This window comes from Carettochelys insculpta, chromosome 22 (assembly GCF_033958435.1).
Source record: "Carettochelys insculpta isolate YL-2023 chromosome 22, ASM3395843v1, whole genome shotgun sequence".
NCBI classification, from domain to species: domain Eukaryota; kingdom Metazoa; phylum Chordata; order Testudines; family Carettochelyidae; genus Carettochelys; species Carettochelys insculpta.
In genome coordinates this window covers 10,699,956-10,718,811 of record NC_134158.1, presented here as the reverse complement: position 1 = coordinate 10,718,811, position 18,856 = coordinate 10,699,956, and the positions used below count along the sequence as shown (strand labels likewise).

The 18,856-nt window shown below is 69.0% G+C and overlaps 3 protein-coding genes across 3 annotated transcripts; 2 read left to right on the top strand and 1 right to left on the bottom strand.

The window, feature by feature from the left end:
* The first annotated feature begins 1,700 nt into the window (after positions 1-1,700).
* Positions 1,701-3,826, top strand: GPSM3 (G protein signaling modulator 3). The gene is made up of 5 exons (XM_075017695.1): positions 1,701-1,812; positions 1,986-2,180; positions 2,773-2,950; positions 3,170-3,357; positions 3,439-3,826. Exons 2-5 carry the CDS (start codon positions 1,989-1,991, stop codon positions 3,628-3,630), a joined length of 750 nt encoding a protein of 249 aa, XP_074873796.1. The 5' UTR covers positions 1,701-1,812; positions 1,986-1,988; the 3' UTR covers positions 3,631-3,826.
* A 951-nt stretch (positions 3,827-4,777) lies between these two features.
* Positions 4,778-13,823, bottom strand: ATF6B (activating transcription factor 6 beta). Its single transcript, XM_075017633.1, has 16 exons — positions 13,705-13,823; positions 12,824-12,900; positions 12,627-12,708; positions 12,344-12,426; positions 12,128-12,269; positions 11,716-11,892; positions 11,384-11,571; positions 10,069-10,254; positions 8,871-8,962; positions 8,066-8,227; positions 7,878-7,985; positions 7,548-7,635; positions 7,355-7,425; positions 7,149-7,251; positions 6,938-7,022; positions 4,778-6,066 (listed from the first exon to the last, which is right to left on the bottom strand). Exons 1-16 carry the CDS (start codon positions 13,787-13,789, stop codon positions 5,813-5,815), a joined length of 1,983 nt encoding a protein of 660 aa, XP_074873734.1. The 5' UTR covers positions 13,790-13,823; the 3' UTR covers positions 4,778-5,812.
* Positions 13,824-16,541: 2,718 nt separating this feature from the next.
* FKBPL (FKBP prolyl isomerase like) lies at positions 16,542-18,064 on the top strand. The gene has a single exon (XM_075017675.1). It carries the CDS (start codon positions 16,563-16,565, stop codon positions 17,538-17,540), a length of 978 nt encoding a protein of 325 aa, XP_074873776.1. The 5' UTR covers positions 16,542-16,562; the 3' UTR covers positions 17,541-18,064.
* Positions 18,065-18,856: the final 792 nt, after the last annotated feature.

Below are 18,856 nucleotides of genomic sequence, written 5' to 3'. Positions count from 1 at the left end.
TGTGCACTCACACATGTCCCTCCCTGCACTCGTACCCACACCCGTCCCACCTCACACTTGTGTGCACTCACACGCACATCCTTCCCACCTCACACTCGTGCACTCACACATGTCCCTCGCTCGCACACTCATCTCACCTCACATTTGTGTGCACTCACACCCATCCCACCTCACACTTGTGTGCACTCACTCACACGTCTCCCACCTCACACTCGTGTGCACTCACACATGTCCCTCCCCCACACACTTGTGCGCTCACACCCACACCCATCCCACCTCACACTCATATGCACTCACTCACATCCTTCCCACCTCACTCGTGTGCACTCACACTGACATCCCCATCTCACACTCATGTGCACTAACACTCACACCACACATTCATGTGCACTTGCATATTCACCCCCCTTCCCACCACACATGCACACAGTTTGTGTGGGGTGCATGGGGCCCACTGCACCCCCCAGACAGCCCCAGCTGTCCCAGCCCCCCATGGCTGAGGCTGTCAAGGCCTGAGGGCAGCCAGGAGCCAGCACACCCAAACAGGGGCTGGGCTGGGGGGGTCTAGCGGGGGGGGCAGCTACTCCCACCCCCCCCAGGGTCCCCCAGGAACTCCCCACTAATCCCCTCCGCCCCAGGGGCAGGACTCCTGGGTTCTCCCCGGCGTTGGGAGGGCAGTGGGGGCTGGTGGTTAGAGCAGGGGCTGGGAGCCAGGACTCCTGGGTTCTCCCCGGAGTTGGGAGGGCAGTGGGGGCTGGTGGTTAGAGCAGGGGCTGGGAGCCAGGACTCCTGGGTTCTCCGGTGTGGGAGGGGCCCGGACACTGGAGTTCAGCAACGGGCTGGGGGGATTGGGAGTCCAAACGCCTGGGTTCCCGAGGGGAGGGGAGGGGAGGGGTTGGGGTCCGGACGCCTGGGTTCCCGGGGGCGGGGGGGCACGTGGCCTGCGCCTCGTCCAGGCTGCGCGGTGATGGCCATGAGCTGCTGCAGGACGGGGCCGGTGGGACCGGAACTGCCATGCCAGGATCGGGATCGTGGCGCAGGATGGAGCCGCCCGGCGCGGGGGCGGGGGCCTAGTGGATGGGGGCGGGGCTAGGAGCCGGACTCCTGGGTTCCCTGCGTGGGAGTGGGGGAGGGGTTGGGAGCCGGACTCCTGGGTTCCCTGCGTGGGAGTGGGGGAGGGGTTGGGAACCGGACTCCTGGGTTCCCGGGGTGTGAGTGGGGGAGGGGTTGGGAACCGGACTCCTGGGTTCTCTGGGGGCGGGGCACGCTGCAGGAAAGTCTCTTTCATTTCCTTCAGGCAAGGCGGGGGACTGGGGGCGCAGCGGGGACCCGCCACCCACGTGCGAAGCCCCACGGAACCCCCCAGTCCCGGCAGAGGGGCGCGGGGGGGCCTGGTCTCGGGACCCCTCCCTGGCTGGGGGTTCCCGGCACGGGGGGATGCGGAGTCCCCCGCCCCCGATTCCCTGGGGCTGGGGGTCCCAGCCTCCCCCCAGCCACCGGGCCCTGCTCCCCTCGGAGGGCCGGTGCCCCCCTCCCGCCGGGAGAAGCTGCTGGGGGGGGGGTTGTGCAAACCGCATCTTCTCGGGCTCCACATCCTGTGCGGGGGGGGGCAGCCAATGGGGCGCGGGCAGGAAGCGCGGGGGGGCGGGCCCGACGGGTGCGGCCGTGGGGCACAGCCCAGCAGGGAGCCGCGGTGAGGGGCCGGTGCTGAACCCCCTTTGCTCTCCCTCAGGCCCGGGACGCCCCTCCCCCCGCGCGGGTCCGTACGGGGGGCCGGCAGTGGAGGAGGGGGGGCGGCCCCCCCCCGCGGGGGTGAGAGCAGCCGGAGAGACACGGGGCCGGCGCCAATGCCCCCCCCCCCGCATCTCCGCCTCCCATGGCCCCGATCCCCCCGCCCTGCCCCCCACATCTCCGCCTCCCAGGGGGCCCCGATCTCCCCGCCCTGCCCCCCACATCTCCGCCTCCCATGGCCCCTTCTCTTCCAGGCCATGGCAAGTGCGGAGAGCCAGGGGGTGGCTGAGGACGCCGGGCCAGGCCCCCCCAACCCAGCGGCCTTGGGGGGCTCGGCCCCCGCGAGCGACCCCCTGGGGCTCCCCACCCAGGCAGCTGGACGGAGCGACCCCACGCAGGCCCCAGCACCGAGGGAACCGGCCGGCAGCGACCCCCCCACACCCCCCGAGGTGAGCAGCCGAACCCCGCCCCCCACCCGGCGTCCACTCCGCCGCTCTGACCCCTCCCCAGCCGGCCAGGAACCCAGGCGTCCTGACCCCCTCACCCACCGGGCAGGAACCCAGGCGTCCTGACCCCTCCCCCCGCTCTGACCCCTCCCACCAGCCGGGGAACCCAGGCGGTCTGACCCCTCCCCCACCGGGCGGGAACCCAGGAGTCCTGACCCCCTCCCCCGCTTTGACCCCTCCCCCGCCGGCCGGGGAACCCAGGCGTCCGGACCCCCTCACCCACCGGGCGGGAACCCAGGAGTCCTGACCCCCTCCCCCCGCTCTGACCCCTCCCACCGGCCAGGGAACCCAGGCGTCCTGACCCCTCCCCCACCGGGCGGGAACCCAGGCGGTCTGACCCCTCCCCCACCGGGCGGGAACCCAGGAGTCCTGACCCCCTCCCCCGCTTTGACCCCTCCCCCGCCGGCCGGGGAACCCAGGCGTCCGGACCCCCTCACCCACCGGGCGGGAACCCAGGAGTCCTGACCCCCTCCCCCCACTCTGACCCCTCCCACCGGCCGGGGAACCCAGGCGTCCTGACCCGCCTCTCCCGCAGGCCGACCCCCTGGACCCCTTCGACCGGGAGCGTCTCTTCGACCTGCTCTTCCGCTCCCAGAGCCGGCGGCTCAACGAGCAGCGCTGCCCCCTCCCCCGCCGGTCCCCCGCCCCCGCCAGGCCCTGGCACTCGCTGCCCGCCACCCCCACCCCCACCCTGAGCTCGCTGGGGGGCGCAGGTAAGAGAGCCCCGCCCTCCGCCAGGCCTGGGGGTCGGAGGTGATCCCGGGGGGGCCTCTCCAAGGGGATGGGGGGGGTCTGTGCTCTGGGCGGCGCCAGGGAGGGATCCCCACTGGGGGGGAGGCAGGGGGGTTCCTGCTCCGGGGGGCTCGGTGGGAGGGGCGTGGGGGGACGCCGGGGGGCGGTGCGCACCCTCCAGCCGCGCCTGCCCCCCGCAGGGTTTTTCTGCTCGCTCACCTCGCTGACGGACGAGCAGTTCTTCGAGCTGGTGGCCACGGCCCAGGCCCGGCGGATGGACGACCAACGGGCCGAGTTCGCGGGGCCCGGGGCCGAGCAGGGCCCCCAGCACCCCCCGGAGCCCCCCGACCACGGCGAGGAGCTTTACAGCACCATCCTGTCCCTCCAGGTGAGGACCACCCAACCCCCCACCTCCCTTCCTTCCCCCACAGCCCTGCCACCCCCCGTCTCACTTCCCCTTGCCCCCCAGAGCCAGCGGCTGGAGGAGCAGCGCAGCGAGCCCCCCATCCCGCTGGGGGCCCAGGAGTTGTTCGACCTGCTGCTGCGGGTGCAGGGGGGGCGCATGGAGGAGCAGCGCTCAGAGCCCCCCCCGCCCTGCTGCCCCACCCCTGCTGAGACCAGGGCCTGCTCAGTGCAGGAATGGGGGGGCCTGCAGAGCTGAGCTGAGGACTGGGGACCCGGTGCACAGATGGGGGAACCCCAGCGGTCCCCATGCTCGGAGCCAGCCTCAGGGGCTGAGACCAGCTGGCTGCAAGCAGGGAAGAGACTGGGGGGGACCTAGCACTGGCCCCCCACGGAGCCAGCCGTGGGCTTTGCCAAGGTACTGCCACGTGTTCGAGTAAAAAAGCTGCTGTGCAAAGGGGGCCGGCCTGTGATTGGGAGCGGGGAACTCACAGCAGGACGCCCGGGCCTCAGTTTCCCTCCACAGTTCATCCCAGCCAGAGACAGACGCAGAGGGAGGGGGCACCAGGAGCGCCAAGGCACCTGCTCTTCCTGCTCCATGACATCACAGCTGGCACTGTCCCCGCCCGTCTGACATCACCCAGCCAGTGACATCACTGCTACCCCCACTCCCAGCAGCCCCTGCCCACAGCAAGCTGATCGGCTGGCAGGTGGCGAGCCGCTCTGGCTGCTTGAGGGGTGGCGCCTGGCAGGCTGGGACAGGGGTCTACCCCTGTAGACAGGGTGGGGGGGAGCCAGAACTCCTGCTGTACTGGGGGCACCCAGCTGCCCGCGTCCTACCCCACTGCCAGCACCAGACAGGTGCCCGCAGCCGGGGGGGGGGGCGGGGCGTCCGAAAGCCATCAACCAGGAGGGACCCACCTCCTCCGCGAGAGAACGCAGGAGTCCTGGCTCCCAGCCCCTGCTCTGACCAGCAGCCCCCACTGCCCTCCCAGCACTGGGGAGAACCCAGGAGTCCTGGCTCCCAACCCCTGCTCTAACCACCAGCCCCCACTGTCCCCCCAGCACTGGGGAGAACCCAGGAGTCCTGGGTCCCAGCCCCTGCTCTAACCACCAGCCCCCACTGTCCTCCCAGCGCCAGGAGAGAACGCAGGAGTCCGGCCACCCATCTGCCCCGCTCCACAGCCAGGCCCCAGCACCAGGCGCTGGCTGGGAGAGGGGGAAAGGATGGCAGAGTGCCCCAATGAGGGGACAGGCTGGCACCATTACCCACCCCAACCGCAGCCGCAGCCTCAGCCCAGGTATCTCCCCCGCCCTCCATCCCCCCCAACACCTTGGGTGCCCCCCCCCCCGCTTGCGGCCCCAGGCGCAGGGACCCCCAGGGGACTGGAGCAACCCTTCACCGACACCTCGCGCTTTTATTCGTCGTCGTACAAAAGGGGCCGGGCTGGGCCGGGGCCGGGGCTCTCCCCACAGGCAGAGGAGAGCCCCCAATAAATATCCACAGGGCGGTTAGTGGGGCAGGGGCAGGATTCTCCCAAAGGGGGCCGATCAGGGGGTGGGGCTAAGTGCTGCCTGTCTGCAGGGGGCGGGGTTAGTGCTCCCCAGGTGGGAGGAGCTTCCCCTGGGGCAGTGCTGTTCCCAGGAGGGGCAGATCTCTGTCAGGGGAGGGGTGGGGGCTGGTATCTGGGTGTCCAACAGCTGGGGGGGGCCAGCCCCAGGGGGCGGGGCTGTGAGCTCCAGCTGCCCAGAGGGGCGGGGCCAGCTCCAGGGGGCGGGGCTAGGTGCTCCAGCTTGCAGGTGCGGGGGGATACCCATGGGGCGGGGCCAGCCCCAGGAGGCAGGGCTGTGTGCTCGAGCTGCCCAGAGGGGCAGGGCCCTCCCAGGGGGCAGGGCTGTGTGGTCCAGCTGTGGGGGGAGAGAAATACCTTTGGGGTGGGGCTCTCCCAGAGGGGCGGGGCCAGCCCCAGGGGGCGGGGCTGTGAGCTCCAGCTGCCCAGAGGGGCGGGGCCAGCTCCAGGGGGTGGGGCTAGGTGCTCCAGCTTGCAGGTGGGGGGGGATACCCATGGGGCGCTGCCAGCCCCAGGAGGCAGGGCTGTGTGCTCGAGCTGCCCAGAGGGGCAGGGCCCTCCCAGGGGGCAGGGCTGCGTGGTCCAGCTGTGGGGGGAGAGAAATACCCTTGGGGTGGGGCTCTTCCAGGTGGGCAGGGCCAGCCCCAGGGGGCGGGGCTGGGTGCTCCAGCTGCCCAGGTGGTGGGGCCAGCCCCAGGGGGCTGGGCTGGGTGCTCCAGATGCCCAGAGGGGCGGGGCCAGCCCCAGGGGGCGGGGCTGGGTGCTCCAGATGCCCAGAGGGGCAGGGCTGGGTGCTCCAGATGCCCAGAGGGGCGGGGCTGGGTGCTCCAGGGGGCGGGGCTGGGTGCTCCAGCTGCCCAGGGGGCGGGGCTAGCCCTGACCACGCTCCCCCAGGTAGAAGGTGCGGGGGCGCCGGGCGGAGGGCAGGGAGCGCAGGGGACCCCGGGGGCCCCGGGCCGAGCGCTCCTGCGTGGAGGGCGCCTGAGTCCGGTTGTGGGGCGCCTGGGGGCTGCGCAGGGAGGGCGGCACCGTAGAGCTCTTGATGTGGATCACACGGGTGTCCATCACCTCACAGTCGATCTGCATCATCACCTCCACGCCCCGCGAGGCGTTGTACAGGCTCTCTGGGGGGAGAGCGGTCAGGCAGCGCCACTCGCAGCTGGCTGTAGGAGAACCCCTCGCCCAGCGCAGGAGGCGGCTGGCTCTGGGGTGGGGCTGGCTGTGTAGTGACCCCGCACCCAGCGCAGGAGGCGGCTGGCTCTGGGGTGGGGCTGGCTGTATGCGGACCCCGCGCCCAGCGCAGGAGGCGGCTGGCTCTGGGGTGGGGCTGGCTGTGTGGTTACCCCTTCCCCAGTGCAGGACGCGGCTGGCTCTGGGATGGGGCTGGCTGTGTAGTGACCCCTTGCCCAGCGCAGGAGGCGGCTGGCTCTGGGGTGGGGCTGGCTGTACGTGGACCCCTTGCCCAGTGCAGGATGCGGGTGGCTCTGGGGTGGGGCTGGCTGTGTAGTGACCCCTCGCCCAGGGCCGGGAGGCAGCTGGCTCTGGGGTGGGGCTGGCTGTACGCGGACCCCTTGCCCAGTGCAGGATGCGGGTGGCTCTGAGGTGGGGCTGGCTGTGTAGTGACCCCTTGCCCAGTGCAGGATGCGGGTGGCTCTGAGGTGGAGCTGGCTGTGTAGTGACTTCTCACCCAGGGCCGGGAGGCAGCTGGCTCTGGGGTGGGGCTGGCTGTGTGGTGACCCCTTCCCCAGTGCAGGACGCGGCTGGCTCTGGGGTGGGGCTGGCTGTGTAGTGACCCCGCGCCCAGCGCAGGAGGCGGCTGGCTCTGGGGTGGGGCTGGCTGTGTAGTGACCCCGCGCCCAGCGCAGGATGCGGCTGGCTCTGGGGTGGGGCTGGCTGTGTAGTGACCCCACGCCCAGCGTGTGACACGGCTGGCTCTGGGGTGGAGCACAGGGCCAGCTGCACAGATCCCAAAGCCCAGAAAAGTCAGGACTGTACCATTCAGCGCCATGGCCGGCATCACCAGTGACATCTTCGGCCGCGTGGTCTTGTTGTGGCTGATGGCTGGGAGCAGGAGGTGGTCCTGGGGCCAGGAGACAGCCCAGCATGAGACAGAGGCAAGCATGGACGCCCCCCACTGGGCCCCTTCTCTCCTCCACAGCCCCTAGTGCTGCCTTGGGACGATGGGGCAGCCCCCCACCACACTCACCCTGCGGAAAGAGACCACGTAGAAGGTGTCCTCCCGCCGGTCGATGGCGTCCATGAAGTCGTGCTCTGTGCGCTGATACACCTGCAGCTGACCCAGCGCAGCCCTGCGAGCAGACACAAGCCCCAGGGAACAGACCCAGCTGGCTGGGGGCTGACGGGGGGCGCAGGGGCAGCCCCGCAGGCTCTCAGGGGAGGGGGGCCCTTTACCTGTCCGGGCGCTGGGGGGGGCTGGCTGGGACGTATCGCGCTGGGCTGGGCGCCTTCCTCTGGGGCGTGCCCTGGAAGGGAGATGTGCAGAAGGTCAGGGCAGGGGACCCCGCAGGAGCCTGGCCCCAGCTGCCACGCTCCTCCCCAGGCCGGGCTCCCAGTGGGTGGAGCCACCCAGCCTCTGCAGCCTCACCTGATTGGCCCCTGGCTTGCGGGCGGGCAGGGGCTTCCTGCGGTTGATCTGGTGCCGGCGCACCCAGCCACTCAGCTCGTCTGCCAGCCTGGGGTAGAGCAGAGGGTCACGGTGGTGTCCAGGGGGATTGCGGGATAGGTCACCCGCAATGCCTCACTGCAGCCTTGGGCACATGGCCCCGGGCACTGTATAAGAAGTTACCCTCAATGCCGGGGCCTGGCCGCCGGCAGCCCTGGGGGTTGCGGGGGACGTTACCCCCAATCTCTCAGGCCGGGGCCTGGCACCGGCAGCCCTGGGGGTTGTGGGCTGGGGGCCCCGCCGGGAACCCACCGGAGCGACTCGGTGCGGTTGAAGTGGCGGCAGTCGGACGCCAGGAACAGCTTGTCCAGGTCCCGTAGCATCAGGTCCTTCATGCCGGAGAGAGCGGCCGTGAGGTTCCTGGGGGCGGAGAGCAGTGTCACTGGGGGTTGTGGGGGGGGGAGGGGGCGGGACCCCTCAAGGGCCCCTCGTGTCCTTACCTGAACCTGGCCTTGCCCACGCTGGATGGGGCCGGCTCCTGCGGCTGCTCCTCCGGCGCCTTCTCTACACCCAACAGGTGCCGGCGGCTCTGCCCAGCCCTGGCCCCAGCCTCAGCCCCCTGGCTGGGCGGCTCCGTCTCCACCGCCTGCTGCTCAATGATACTGCGGGGATATGGGTCAGATAGGCCAAGGCACTGCAGGGGCATGCTGGGACACAGTACCCACAATGCCTCGGGGCAGGGAGTGTGACTGGGGGGGCTGCAGAGCCACTCTTAAGGCATGCTGGGATACGGTACCCACAATGCCTCGGGGCAGGGAGTGTGACTGGGAGGCTGGGGGAGCCACTCCCAAGGCATGCTGGGACACAGTACCCACAGTGCCCCGGGGCAGGGAGTGTGACTGGGGAGCCGCTCTTAAGGCATGCTGGGACACAGTACCCACAATGCCTTGGGGCACGGAGTGTGACTGGGGAGCCGCTCTTAAGGCATGCTGGGACACAGTACCCACAATGCCTTGGGGCACGGAGTGTGACTGGGGAGCCGCTCCCAAGGCATGCTGGGACACGGTACCCACAATGCCTTGGGGCACGGAGTGTGACTGGGGAGCCGCTCCCAAGGCATGCTGGGACACGGTACCCACAATGCCCTGGGGCAGGGAGTGTGACTGGGGGGCTGGGGAGCCGCTCTTAAGGCATGCTGGGACACAGTACCCACAATGCCCTGGGGCAGGGAGTGTGACTGGGGGGCTGGGGAGCCGCTCCCAAGGCATGCTGGGACACAGTACCCACAATGCCTCGGGGCCTAACCTGACGGGCCCAAAGTTGAAGGCGATGAAGAGCAGCACGACCATGACACAAACGACCTTCCGGTTCCCAGGGCCGAACTTCAGCTCCTTATTCTGGAGGGAAAGGAGGGGGGGGGGGGTTTGTCAAAATGGTACAATCCTTACTAGGGTGTCCTCCCCAGGGCTGCCCCATGGAGGATAATGGTACATCCCAGCCAAAGGCAGAGATCCCCCTCCAAAGGGAAATAGCCATGATGGCAGGTTTCACCAACTTCCCTCCCCCCATTTCATTGGTATCTCCGAGCTACAACTCCCCTCCTCAGATGGTACATCCCACTGACCTGCTGCTCCTACTTCAATCTCCCCCCGCCCATCCACGTAATGGCACCTCCTACCTGAAACGAAATTGCCACCCCCCCCATCGCCCTCATCATGGAACACCCCATCAGCCCTTCAGTGCCCCCTACCTCAGGAAACGCTCTTGGACCAGCCCAACTGGAGGCGCAAACCCCTTTTACACAGAAGACAATGGCACTTCCCAAACTGTTCCAGTCCCTTCTCCCCACAAATCATAGTGGACTCTTCCAAGAAACACAAACCACCTCCCACCCCGCAGACAAAGCCTAATGGAACGTCCCGAGAGACTTCCCTATCCCTTGCCCTCAGGGACAATAGCCCTGCCCCCCGGAAGAAACGACTGACCCCACATGGGAGGGTGCGTTTCCCTCTCTCCCTCCACATGGAACATCCCAACAATATCCCCCCCCCCCCAAGGGATCACCATGGAACATCCCAAAAGACAGCCCCTACCATTATCCCCCTGGGGCAGGGGATCTAGGATGAACCACTGGGGACTTCCATGGGGAAAAAGGAACACCACCATGCTGGGCTGTACCATTATCAGCCCTACCTAGGGGGAGTACTGTTTGTTATTAAGATATACCATTATGACCCCCATGGAGAGCGACCTTCATGGTACATGGTACATGGGATGTACCATCATGATGACTAAAAGGAGGGGGCACCTTGAGGCTGAGAAGTGCCTTTCCCAGGGCAGGAGGGAAACACCCTGACTGGAAATCTGTGCTGTTACAATATGGGGGATGCCTGGGTACTGGGATGCACCATGAATATTCATGGGGGGCTATTTCCTACGGAGCTATACCAATAGGCGACCTGGGGGGAGTGGTACCATAGGCCCCGGCCCGCGGGCGACTCACCTTGCCCAGCACACAGTCCAGCCGGCGCCGCAGCAGGGCGTTCTCCCGCCGCAGCCGCTCGTTGTCGGCCAGCGCCTCGCGCAGGCGGCTCTCCAGCCCCTGCAGGTACTCCTTCTTCTTCCGGCGCGACTGGCAGGCCGACTCCCGGTTCTTGATCATCCGCTGCTGCCGCTTCAGCACCTTCACCTGCGCCAGGCGGGCACACAACCGGAGCGCTGGGCTGGGAGAAGGGGCACCGGCCGGGCAGGGGGGCAGGACTGAGGGGCACTGGCCGGGTGGGGAGGCTGGCGGGGGGGTGAGGGGCACCGGCCGGGTCAGGGGGCTGGGGAGTGAGGGGCACCGGCCGGGCGGTGGGGCAGGAGTGAGGGGCACCGGCCGGGTCAGGGGGCTGGGGAGTGAGGGGCACCGGCCGGGCGGTGGGGCAGGAGTGAGGGGCACCGGCCGGGTCAGGGGGCTGGGGAGTGAGGCGCACCGGCCGGGCAGTGGGGCAGGAGTGAGGGGCACCGACCGGGTCAGGGGGCTGGGCAGTGAGGCGCACCGGCCGGGCGGTGGGGCAGGAATGAGGCGCACCGGCCGGGTCAGGGGGCTGTGGGGCGGGAGTGAGGAGCACCGGCTGGGCGGTGGGACAGGAGTGAGGGGCACCATCCAGGCAGTGGGGCAGGAGTGTGGGCCACTGGCTCGGTCAGGGGGGCGGGAGGTGCACCATCCAGGCAATGGGGCGGGAGTGAGGGGCACCAGCCGGGTGGTGGGGCGGGAGTGAGGGGCACTGGCCGGGTCAGAGGGCTTGGAGAGCGGGAGTGAGGGGCACCATCCAGGCAGTGGGGCAGGAGTGTGGGCCACTGGCTCGGTCAGGGGGGCGGGAGGTGCACCATCCACGCAGGGGGGCGGGAGTGAGGGGCACCGGCCGGGTCAGAGGGCTTGGGGGGCGGGAGTGAGGGGCACCGGCCGGGCGGTGGGACAGGAGTGAGGGGCACCGGCCGGGTCAGAGGGCTTGGGGGGCGGGAGTGAGGGGCACCGGCCGGGCGGTGGGACAGGAGTGAGGGGCACCAGCCGGGTCGGGGGGCTGTGGGGCGGGAGTGAGGGGCACCATCCAGGCAGTGGGGCAGGAGTGTGGGGCACCAGCCGGGTTGGGGGGGCGGGAGGGAGGGGCACTGGCCGGGTCACAGGGCTTGGGGGGCGGGAGTGAGGGGCACCGGCCGGGCGATGGGGCAGGAGTGAGGGGCACCGGCCGGGTCAGGGGGCTTGGTGTGGGGGAGTGAGGCGCACCGGCTGGGTGGGGGGAAGTGAGGGGCACCGGCCATGCCCTATTACTCACGTCAATCTCTGGGTTGCAGGGTCGGAGCTGGCATGGAGCTGGGACTATGGTTTTGGCCTCGGGTTTGGGGGCGGCAGGCTGGGGCCTGGCTGGGGGCCCCTCTTTCCTTGGGGGCTGCAGCTTGAGGAGCCCCGAGAGCGGGAGGTGCACCAGGTCGCTCGGGGAGATGAGGACAGACTGTGCTGGGACTGTGGGGGAGGGCTGGTCAGTCAGGAGCCAACAGGTGAATGGATCCCTTTGCCCACCCACTGCCCCCGAGCCAGCCAGGCCCTGCCCTGGGCCAGGGGACCCGGCGCCCCGAGAGGGGCCAGGCCCAGCCCTGTTCCCGGTACCTGCAATGGCTGGTTTGAGCGGCTGGGGCTGGGCCGCCGGCACCGACTGCAGTAGGATGGTGGGGCTGGGGGTGGCTGTGGGCTGCACTGGGACAGTGGCCATCACCACTGGTTTCGGCTGGATGGGCGGCTTCCGGCTCCGGCTCGCCTCCACCTTAATGGGCGTCACCGACGTTCCTGTCACGGAGTGAGGTGATATGCTGGGCCCCCCCACGGCCCCTGCTGGCCAGACCTTGACCCCCCCCCCCAAGCCCCTGCTGGCCAGACTCCGCCCTGTTGTCCCCCACCACCCAGCTGGCCTGGAGGTGACAGAGCCCCCAGCCCTGCGTCCAGCTTCCCACCCTGCTCCCCCTGCTTCAGAGGCCTGGAATTGCAGGGCACCCCCATAGCCAGCTCCCCACCCTGCAGTTACCTGGGACTGCCTGTGGTTCTGGCGGGGGCAGCAGGCTGATCTGGATGGTGGTGACTGGGGGGGCCAGGACATCCCCAAACATGCAGGGCGGGGTCGGGGGGTGCTCGGCCTTCACACCCATCGCGGCGTCCGGGCTCATGGCCTGCAGAGGGGCACAGAGCTCAGAGGGCAGTGCAGGGGCCGCGGGGCAGCTCCCAGGGCCTTGGGGGCACGTACCTGACGTGGGGGCTCGGGGCTCAGGGAGGCGTCCGAGCTGTGGAGGGAAGCGGGGGACACAGGCTCAGACTTCACCTGGAGGTCTGCACGAGGAAGGGAAGGGGTTAGAAAATAGTCCCTCGCAGATTCTCTGAACTCTCCTCGTCCGCCCCCAGGCAGCCCCACTGGGAAAAAATATCGCTCTGCCCCCTCCGCCTGCCCCCAGGCAGCCCCACTGCAGGCAGATATCCCTCCGCCCCCTAAGTCCAATCCCCAGGCAGCAGCACTGGCAGGGTGGGCTCACCCGGGAAGAGGCTGGTTGGTATCTGGTCCCAGGGCGGCTCAAGGGGGCTGGTGTCCATGCCCAGGTCGAAGCTGTCATCAAACTGCAGGAGCACAGAGGGGTCACTCAGGCAGCCCAGCCCCCGGGGTACATAGGGCACAGCCCCAGGAGGATGGGCAGTGGGAGGGCTATGGAGCAGGTGGGGTGGGGGAGCTCACCATGGCACTGGGCTCCAGGGAGGGGAAGAGGGCAGCGGGTTCGTCCCCATCCTCCAGGCTGCTGTAGAGAGCTGCATCTGGGGGTGGGAGGTGAAGGGAGGCAGTCAGCCCTGCCCCTCAAGCACCCAGCCCCTCCACCCCAGACCCCACCCCCTGGGGCACAATCCCTGCCCCACTCCCGGGCCCACCCACCTCAGCACCCAGCCCCACACTGCCCCCAGACCCCACCCCCTGGGGCACCAGCCCTGTCCCACTCCCGGGCCCACCCACCTCAGCACCCAGCCCCACACTGCCCCCAGACCCCACCCCCTGGGGCACCAGCCCTGCCCCACTCCCAGGCCCACCCACCTCAGCACCCAGCCCCACACTGCCCCCAGACCCCACCCCCTGGGGCACCAGCCCTGCCCCACTCCCGGGCCCACCCACCTCAGCACCCAGCCCCACACTGCCCCCAGATCCCACTCCCTGGGGCACCAGCCCTGCCCCACTCCCGGGCCCACCCACCTCAGCACCCAGCCCCACACTGCCCCCAGACCCCACCCCCTGGGGCACCAGCCCTGCCCCACTCCCGGGCCCACCCACCTCAGCACCCAGCCCCACACTGCCCCCAGACCCCACCCCCTGGGGCACAATCCCTGCCCCACTCCCGGGCCCACCCACCTCAGCACCCAGCCCCACACTGCCCCCAGACCCCACCCCCTGGGGCACCAGCCCTGCCCCACTCCCGGGCCCACCCACCTCAGCACCCAGCCCCTCCACCCCAGACCCCACCCCCTGGGGCACCAGCCCTGCCCCACTCCCGGGCCCACCCACCTCAGCACCCAGCCCCTCCCCTTTCCCCAGGCCCCTCCTCCTCCTCCTCAGCGCCCCGCTCCGCCCACCCCAGTCCTCGCTGCCCAGCAGGTTGTCCGCCAGGAAGCGGCCCGAGTCGCAGGGCAGCAGCAGCTCCGGAGCCAGCGCCGCCATTTTCCCCGGCCCTGCCCCCTCCAGCTGCCATGGCAACCTCCCGGCCCAATGGCGGCGCTCGGCTCGCCGCCTCAGCCAATCACAGCGTGGGAGAGGCGGGGTTCGAGTGACATCTGTCGCTGGGTCTCGGCAATGGGCGTGGCCCAGGCAGCATGGCGAGAGGGCGCAGGCGCACAACGGGAAAACCGGCAGCGGCCGGACTGCAGCGCATGCGCATAAACGGGCGCCTCTCACTGCGCATGGGCGATTAGTGCAGCTGTTGCGATGCGCATGCGTGGGCATGGAAAGGCGCCGGAAAGGCTACACATGTTGCAGGTGCACAGTGATTGTGACACCACGCATGCGCTGCCTGAGAGCAGCCCCCCCCACCCCATACCCGGCTGTCTTCGCACTGCGCCTGCGCCGAATGCGCAGTGCTTCCTGGGACTTGTAGTTCCAGCCCCACAAAGCCAGCCGGGGCATTGCCCACCTCGTTCCTGCCGCCAGCGATTGGTCGCTGCTTCTGGGTGACGTCACGCACCGCTGGGATGTCTCCCTAGTCCATAGCTCGGAGAGTGACGTCATAGTTGTGCCGGTGTCCAGGGGCCGCTGCACCGAGCGGTAATGGGGCAATCTCCTGCACCCCCAAATCCAGGCGATCTGACTTGTGCAAAGGGGAGGAGAGATCTCGGGGTGCAGAATGGGGAGCCCCCCAGATTAGGAGGTGTTTGGGGTGCAGAATGTCCCAGAGTCGGGCTCCAGCAGACTGGGGAGTCTCCACAATGGTCTGGGTTGGGTATGGCACTGAGAGGGCTCCCCCTGTCATGGAACGGGGGGGTTCCCCAGGCCCTGCCCCCCCCTCAAGCCAGAGGCGACTCCCAGCAGCAGGGAGAACAGGGGGTTACAGTGCAACAGGGACACCGTGCAGAACAGACTTGTCAGCACAGAAATCGGAAGCCATCAGCACAACTCAGCTCTGGGACAGGGCCCAGAGGAGTCCCCAAGCCAGGCCCTGGCCCCCCTTCTCTCCTCAGCCAGCCCAGCCAGCCCCACCCGCATCCCAGCTCCCATTCCCATGTGCCAGGCCCCTCCTCCCACCTCTGCCCCGCTCCCCAGGGAAGAAGGGGCTCACCTGGCTGCCCAGGTTACAAAGGCCGCAGAGGGTCACAGAGAATCTGTACAAAGAGAGAAGAATTTGGGCCCCGAGCTGGTGGCATCTGGGGGACAGCATCAGGCCGGCCCTGTAGGAATCTGGAGCGTTTTGGCAGCTCAGAAACAGCTGTTTGGGGAGCTGAATGCCAACGCCAGGGAAGGTGCACACAGGGGCTCCCCACAAACTCGGGCAGGTGGGGGACAAAGTGGTGAAGTTTGGGGTGCAGGATAAGGAGAGGCCACGTTCGGAGCACCACACGGTACATTTGGGGTACTGAGCATGTGGTGAAGATACCCAAAGCCCAAGGAGGACGGGGACACAGGGCAGATCTGGGGTACACAGCGGAGCCACACCTAGGAACAGGGGGACCTGCATGCCCAGAGGAGCAGCTGCAGAGGAACTGGGGGGATGGCTGCAAACCCCCATCCCTAGTACCCCCAAATGTTTCCATCCCACCATGCACCCTGTCTTGGCTCAGGGGAGCTTCAGAGGCAGGTCGAGGAGCATGGGGAGGGACCCATAGGAACAGGGAGAGGGGGAATCCCCAGAGTTGGGGAGCAGAGATAAAGGGATAGGGGAGTTTGGGGGTACAGGAGTGGAGAGGCTGCTTCGGGGGGAGGGGAATTAAGGGGTGCAGGAGTGGGGTTCCTTTGAGGGCAGCTGGAGAAGCTTTGCGGTACAATTCACGTGGTAAGCCGCACTCTGTCCGCGCACACCCCCAGCTCCCCACTGCTCCGGGTCCCCCCTCCTCAGCTCCCCTCCGCACTTTGAGCTAGAACCACGCGCCCCGCCCCCACGCCCGCCAGCGCCCAATCACAGCCCGCGGAGCAGCACCCAGCTGGGCGGTGACGTAAGCGACATTTAAATCAACGGGGAGGGGAGAGGGTGGACCGCGGGGTCTTCTGGGAAATGTAGTCTGCAGCCCTCTCCACTGCGCACCACCCCGGACTCCTGGGTTCCGCGCTCTGCAGGAGGGGTAAGGTCTGCCCTGCTCTGCCCTGCCCCGCCCCCCGCCGCCTCCCCGTTCCCCCCAAATCGGGGCGCCCCAAGAACTGCTCGCTGCGCCCCCGCACCTTTTTCTCAATCTCTGCCCCCTCCCTGTCCTCCCCCGCTCCTGAACCCCGCCCCCCAGCCCCCCCACGCGGGGCTCACGGACATCCTATTTAGCCATCCGCTGCTCCGGGGTGGGGGGAGCAGCGCCCCCATGTGCTGCTTGTTCTTGGGGTGTCAGAGCCGGGGCCCCAGACCGCCTCGGGGGGCGGGGGGGCCTGCAGTGTAGCGGGTCCAGGACCCAGAAACTGACGCCAACATTCGGGGAGCAGTGGGGGGCGGGGCCCAGAGTCCGGCTGGATCCCGGTCTGAGCCCCCAGGAGGGGTGAGGGGGCTTGGGGGAGGAAGAAACAGACAGAGAGCGCAGGTGGGGGAGGAGGCCAGGACGCCTGGGTTCTCTGCGCAGGGGCACAGCTAGGAGCCAGGGCACAGGGGTGTCTGGGGGTAGAGGCTGGCAGCACAGACTCCTGGGTTCTTTCAGACCTGATCCCTCTGCTCTCTGCTTTAGGACCCCTGTCTCCCAGCTGCCCCCCATCCACCAGGCCGCACTGCTGGGGGACCACCCCCGAAATCCCCCCCCCCCCAGAGCCCATGGCAGCTGCCAGTGGGACTGCAGAGGCCGGCGGAGCGGCCAATGGGGTGACCACAGCTGATGAAGCAACCAATGGGACAGCAGAGGCCAGAGGAGCAGCCAATGAGACGCCGGAGGCCAACACTGCACCCTGGGGCCTGGGGCTGGAGGAGGAGCAGCAGCCGGGGAGCCCCGGGGTGCCGGATGAGCGGGACCCTGGGGGGCCGCTCTGGGTATCGCCGGATGGCGCCTTCACCAAGCGGGTGCTGCGGGCAGGCGTGGGGCTGGACAAGCCAGTGCCGGGCTCGCTGTGCCGTGTGTACCTGGCGGCGCCGGCGGAGGCACCCCTGGGGTACCCGGCCAACCGCTGGGCCACGCTGGAGCTGGGCGAGGGCGACGGCGCCCTGGACGGGCTGGTGGACGCCTGCCTGGAGTCCATGGCGCCAGGGGAGCGGGCGGAGCTGCGGGCGGGGGACGGTGTCATGCTGGGCGTGCACCTGGCCTCCTTTGTCCCGGTGCCAGAGCCCTGGCAGCTGGGCGTGGCTGAGAAGTGGGCGCTGGCGCTTCAGCACAAGGAGCGCGGCTCCGAGCGCTACCGGGCTGGGGAGGTGGGGGTGGCCGCCCGGTGCTACAGCCGGGCCCTGCGGCTGGTGATCGCCGCCAGCCCGGCCCCCCTCGATCCCGAGCACGCCCGCCTGCGGGCTGACCTGCATGCCAACCTGGCTGCCTGCCAGCTGCGCCTCGGCCAGCCGGCCCACGCCGCCCGCAACTGCACCAAGGCCCTAGCGCTGCAGCCCGGCCACACCAAGGCCCGCTACCGCCGTGGCCTGGCCCGCGCTGCCACCGGTGACCTGGAGGGCGCGGCCGAGGACCTCCGCCAGCTGCTGACAGCCGAGCCGGGCAACACTGCCGCCCGCAGGGAACTGCAGCGTGTGGGGCAGCGGGCGCGGGAGCGGGATGTCCGCCTGGCCCGGGCCATGAGCAAGCTCTTCTCCTGAGCCCGGAGCCGCGTGTGGGTCAGGGAAGGCCTAGGGTAGGGGGCAAGGAATGGGGCAGGGCCTGTCCCCTCTAGGGGCGCAGCTCCCCCTAGCCCAGGGCAGGGAATGGGGCAGTGCCTGCCCCCTCTAGGGATGCCGGCTCCCTCTGGCCCAGGGCAGGGACTGGGACGGCCTGTCCCCTCTGGAGGTACTGGCTCCCCTCAGCCCAGGGCAGGAGTGGCTGGCTCAGCGGGGGCAGGCAGTGGGGCATGGCCTAGCCTCTCTAAGGGGTGCTTGTTCCCACGTGGCCCAGGGCAGGGCCTGACTAGCTGAGGGGGCAAGGAATGGGGCAGGGCCTGTCCCCTCTAGGGGTGCCGGCTCCCCCTGGCCCAGGGCAGGACTGGCTGACTCAGGGGCCAGGGAATGGGGCAGGGCCTGGCTGAAAGTGGGGCAGGGAGTGGGGCAGGGCCTGTCCCCTCTAGGGGTGCGGCTCCCAACCAGCCCCAGTAATTTCTCACCTTCGTTAGTAAAGTTAATTGTTCAGACTCCGACTCGGCCGGTTGGTGTTGTCTGTGGCAGGTCCCCCCCAGCGGTTCCCCTCAACATCCCTGGCCTTACATGCCCCAAGCCACCACATGGTCCCTCCATCCTTCTGTAGCCAGGCAACCGTCACCATGGACACATGAAAGAGCCAGGATGGTGAGAGGGAGGTGGGGAGCAGGGGCAGAGGGTGCCCGCAGGCAGCTGGGGGGTGAGTGGGCAGGGGAGGGAACGGGAGGAGGAGGGGGAGCAGCTCAGGGCCCGGCCCAGACCCCAGCCCAGGAAGGAGGCCGGCGTGGGTCTCTGTAGAGGTTTATTGTGGTCACACACACAGAACTGGGGTGGTGTCTGGCAGGGGCTGGGGGTCACTCAGGGATCAGGGCCCATGGGGGGGGTACAAAAGACCATATGACTTTGCTCCCCACCCTGCCAGCCCCTTGCCGCAACAGTGCCCACAGGGGGTCACTGCAGGAGAGCCCTGGCTGGCCACATTTTGGGGTTAGCTCTGCTGGCAGTGTTTCTGGTTGGGGGTGATGGGGGCCCCCACTTGAGAGCCCCCACCACCTCAGTGATTCTGCTCCCTGGTCTCTGAGCCCCAAAATGCAGCATCAGTCCCTCAGCCCTCCCCCCCCCCAACCCCCATCCTGACCCTCACTGCCCCAAAAGCCAGGCACCCTGCCGTGGGGCTCTCTCCGGCTGGTGGGGCATGGGAGAAATGGGGTACCCAGGTTCAGGGGGCTCATGCTGGGGCTATCCCTTTGAATGGGGGCTCCGTGGTGTAGCTTGGGGTTTGTGCC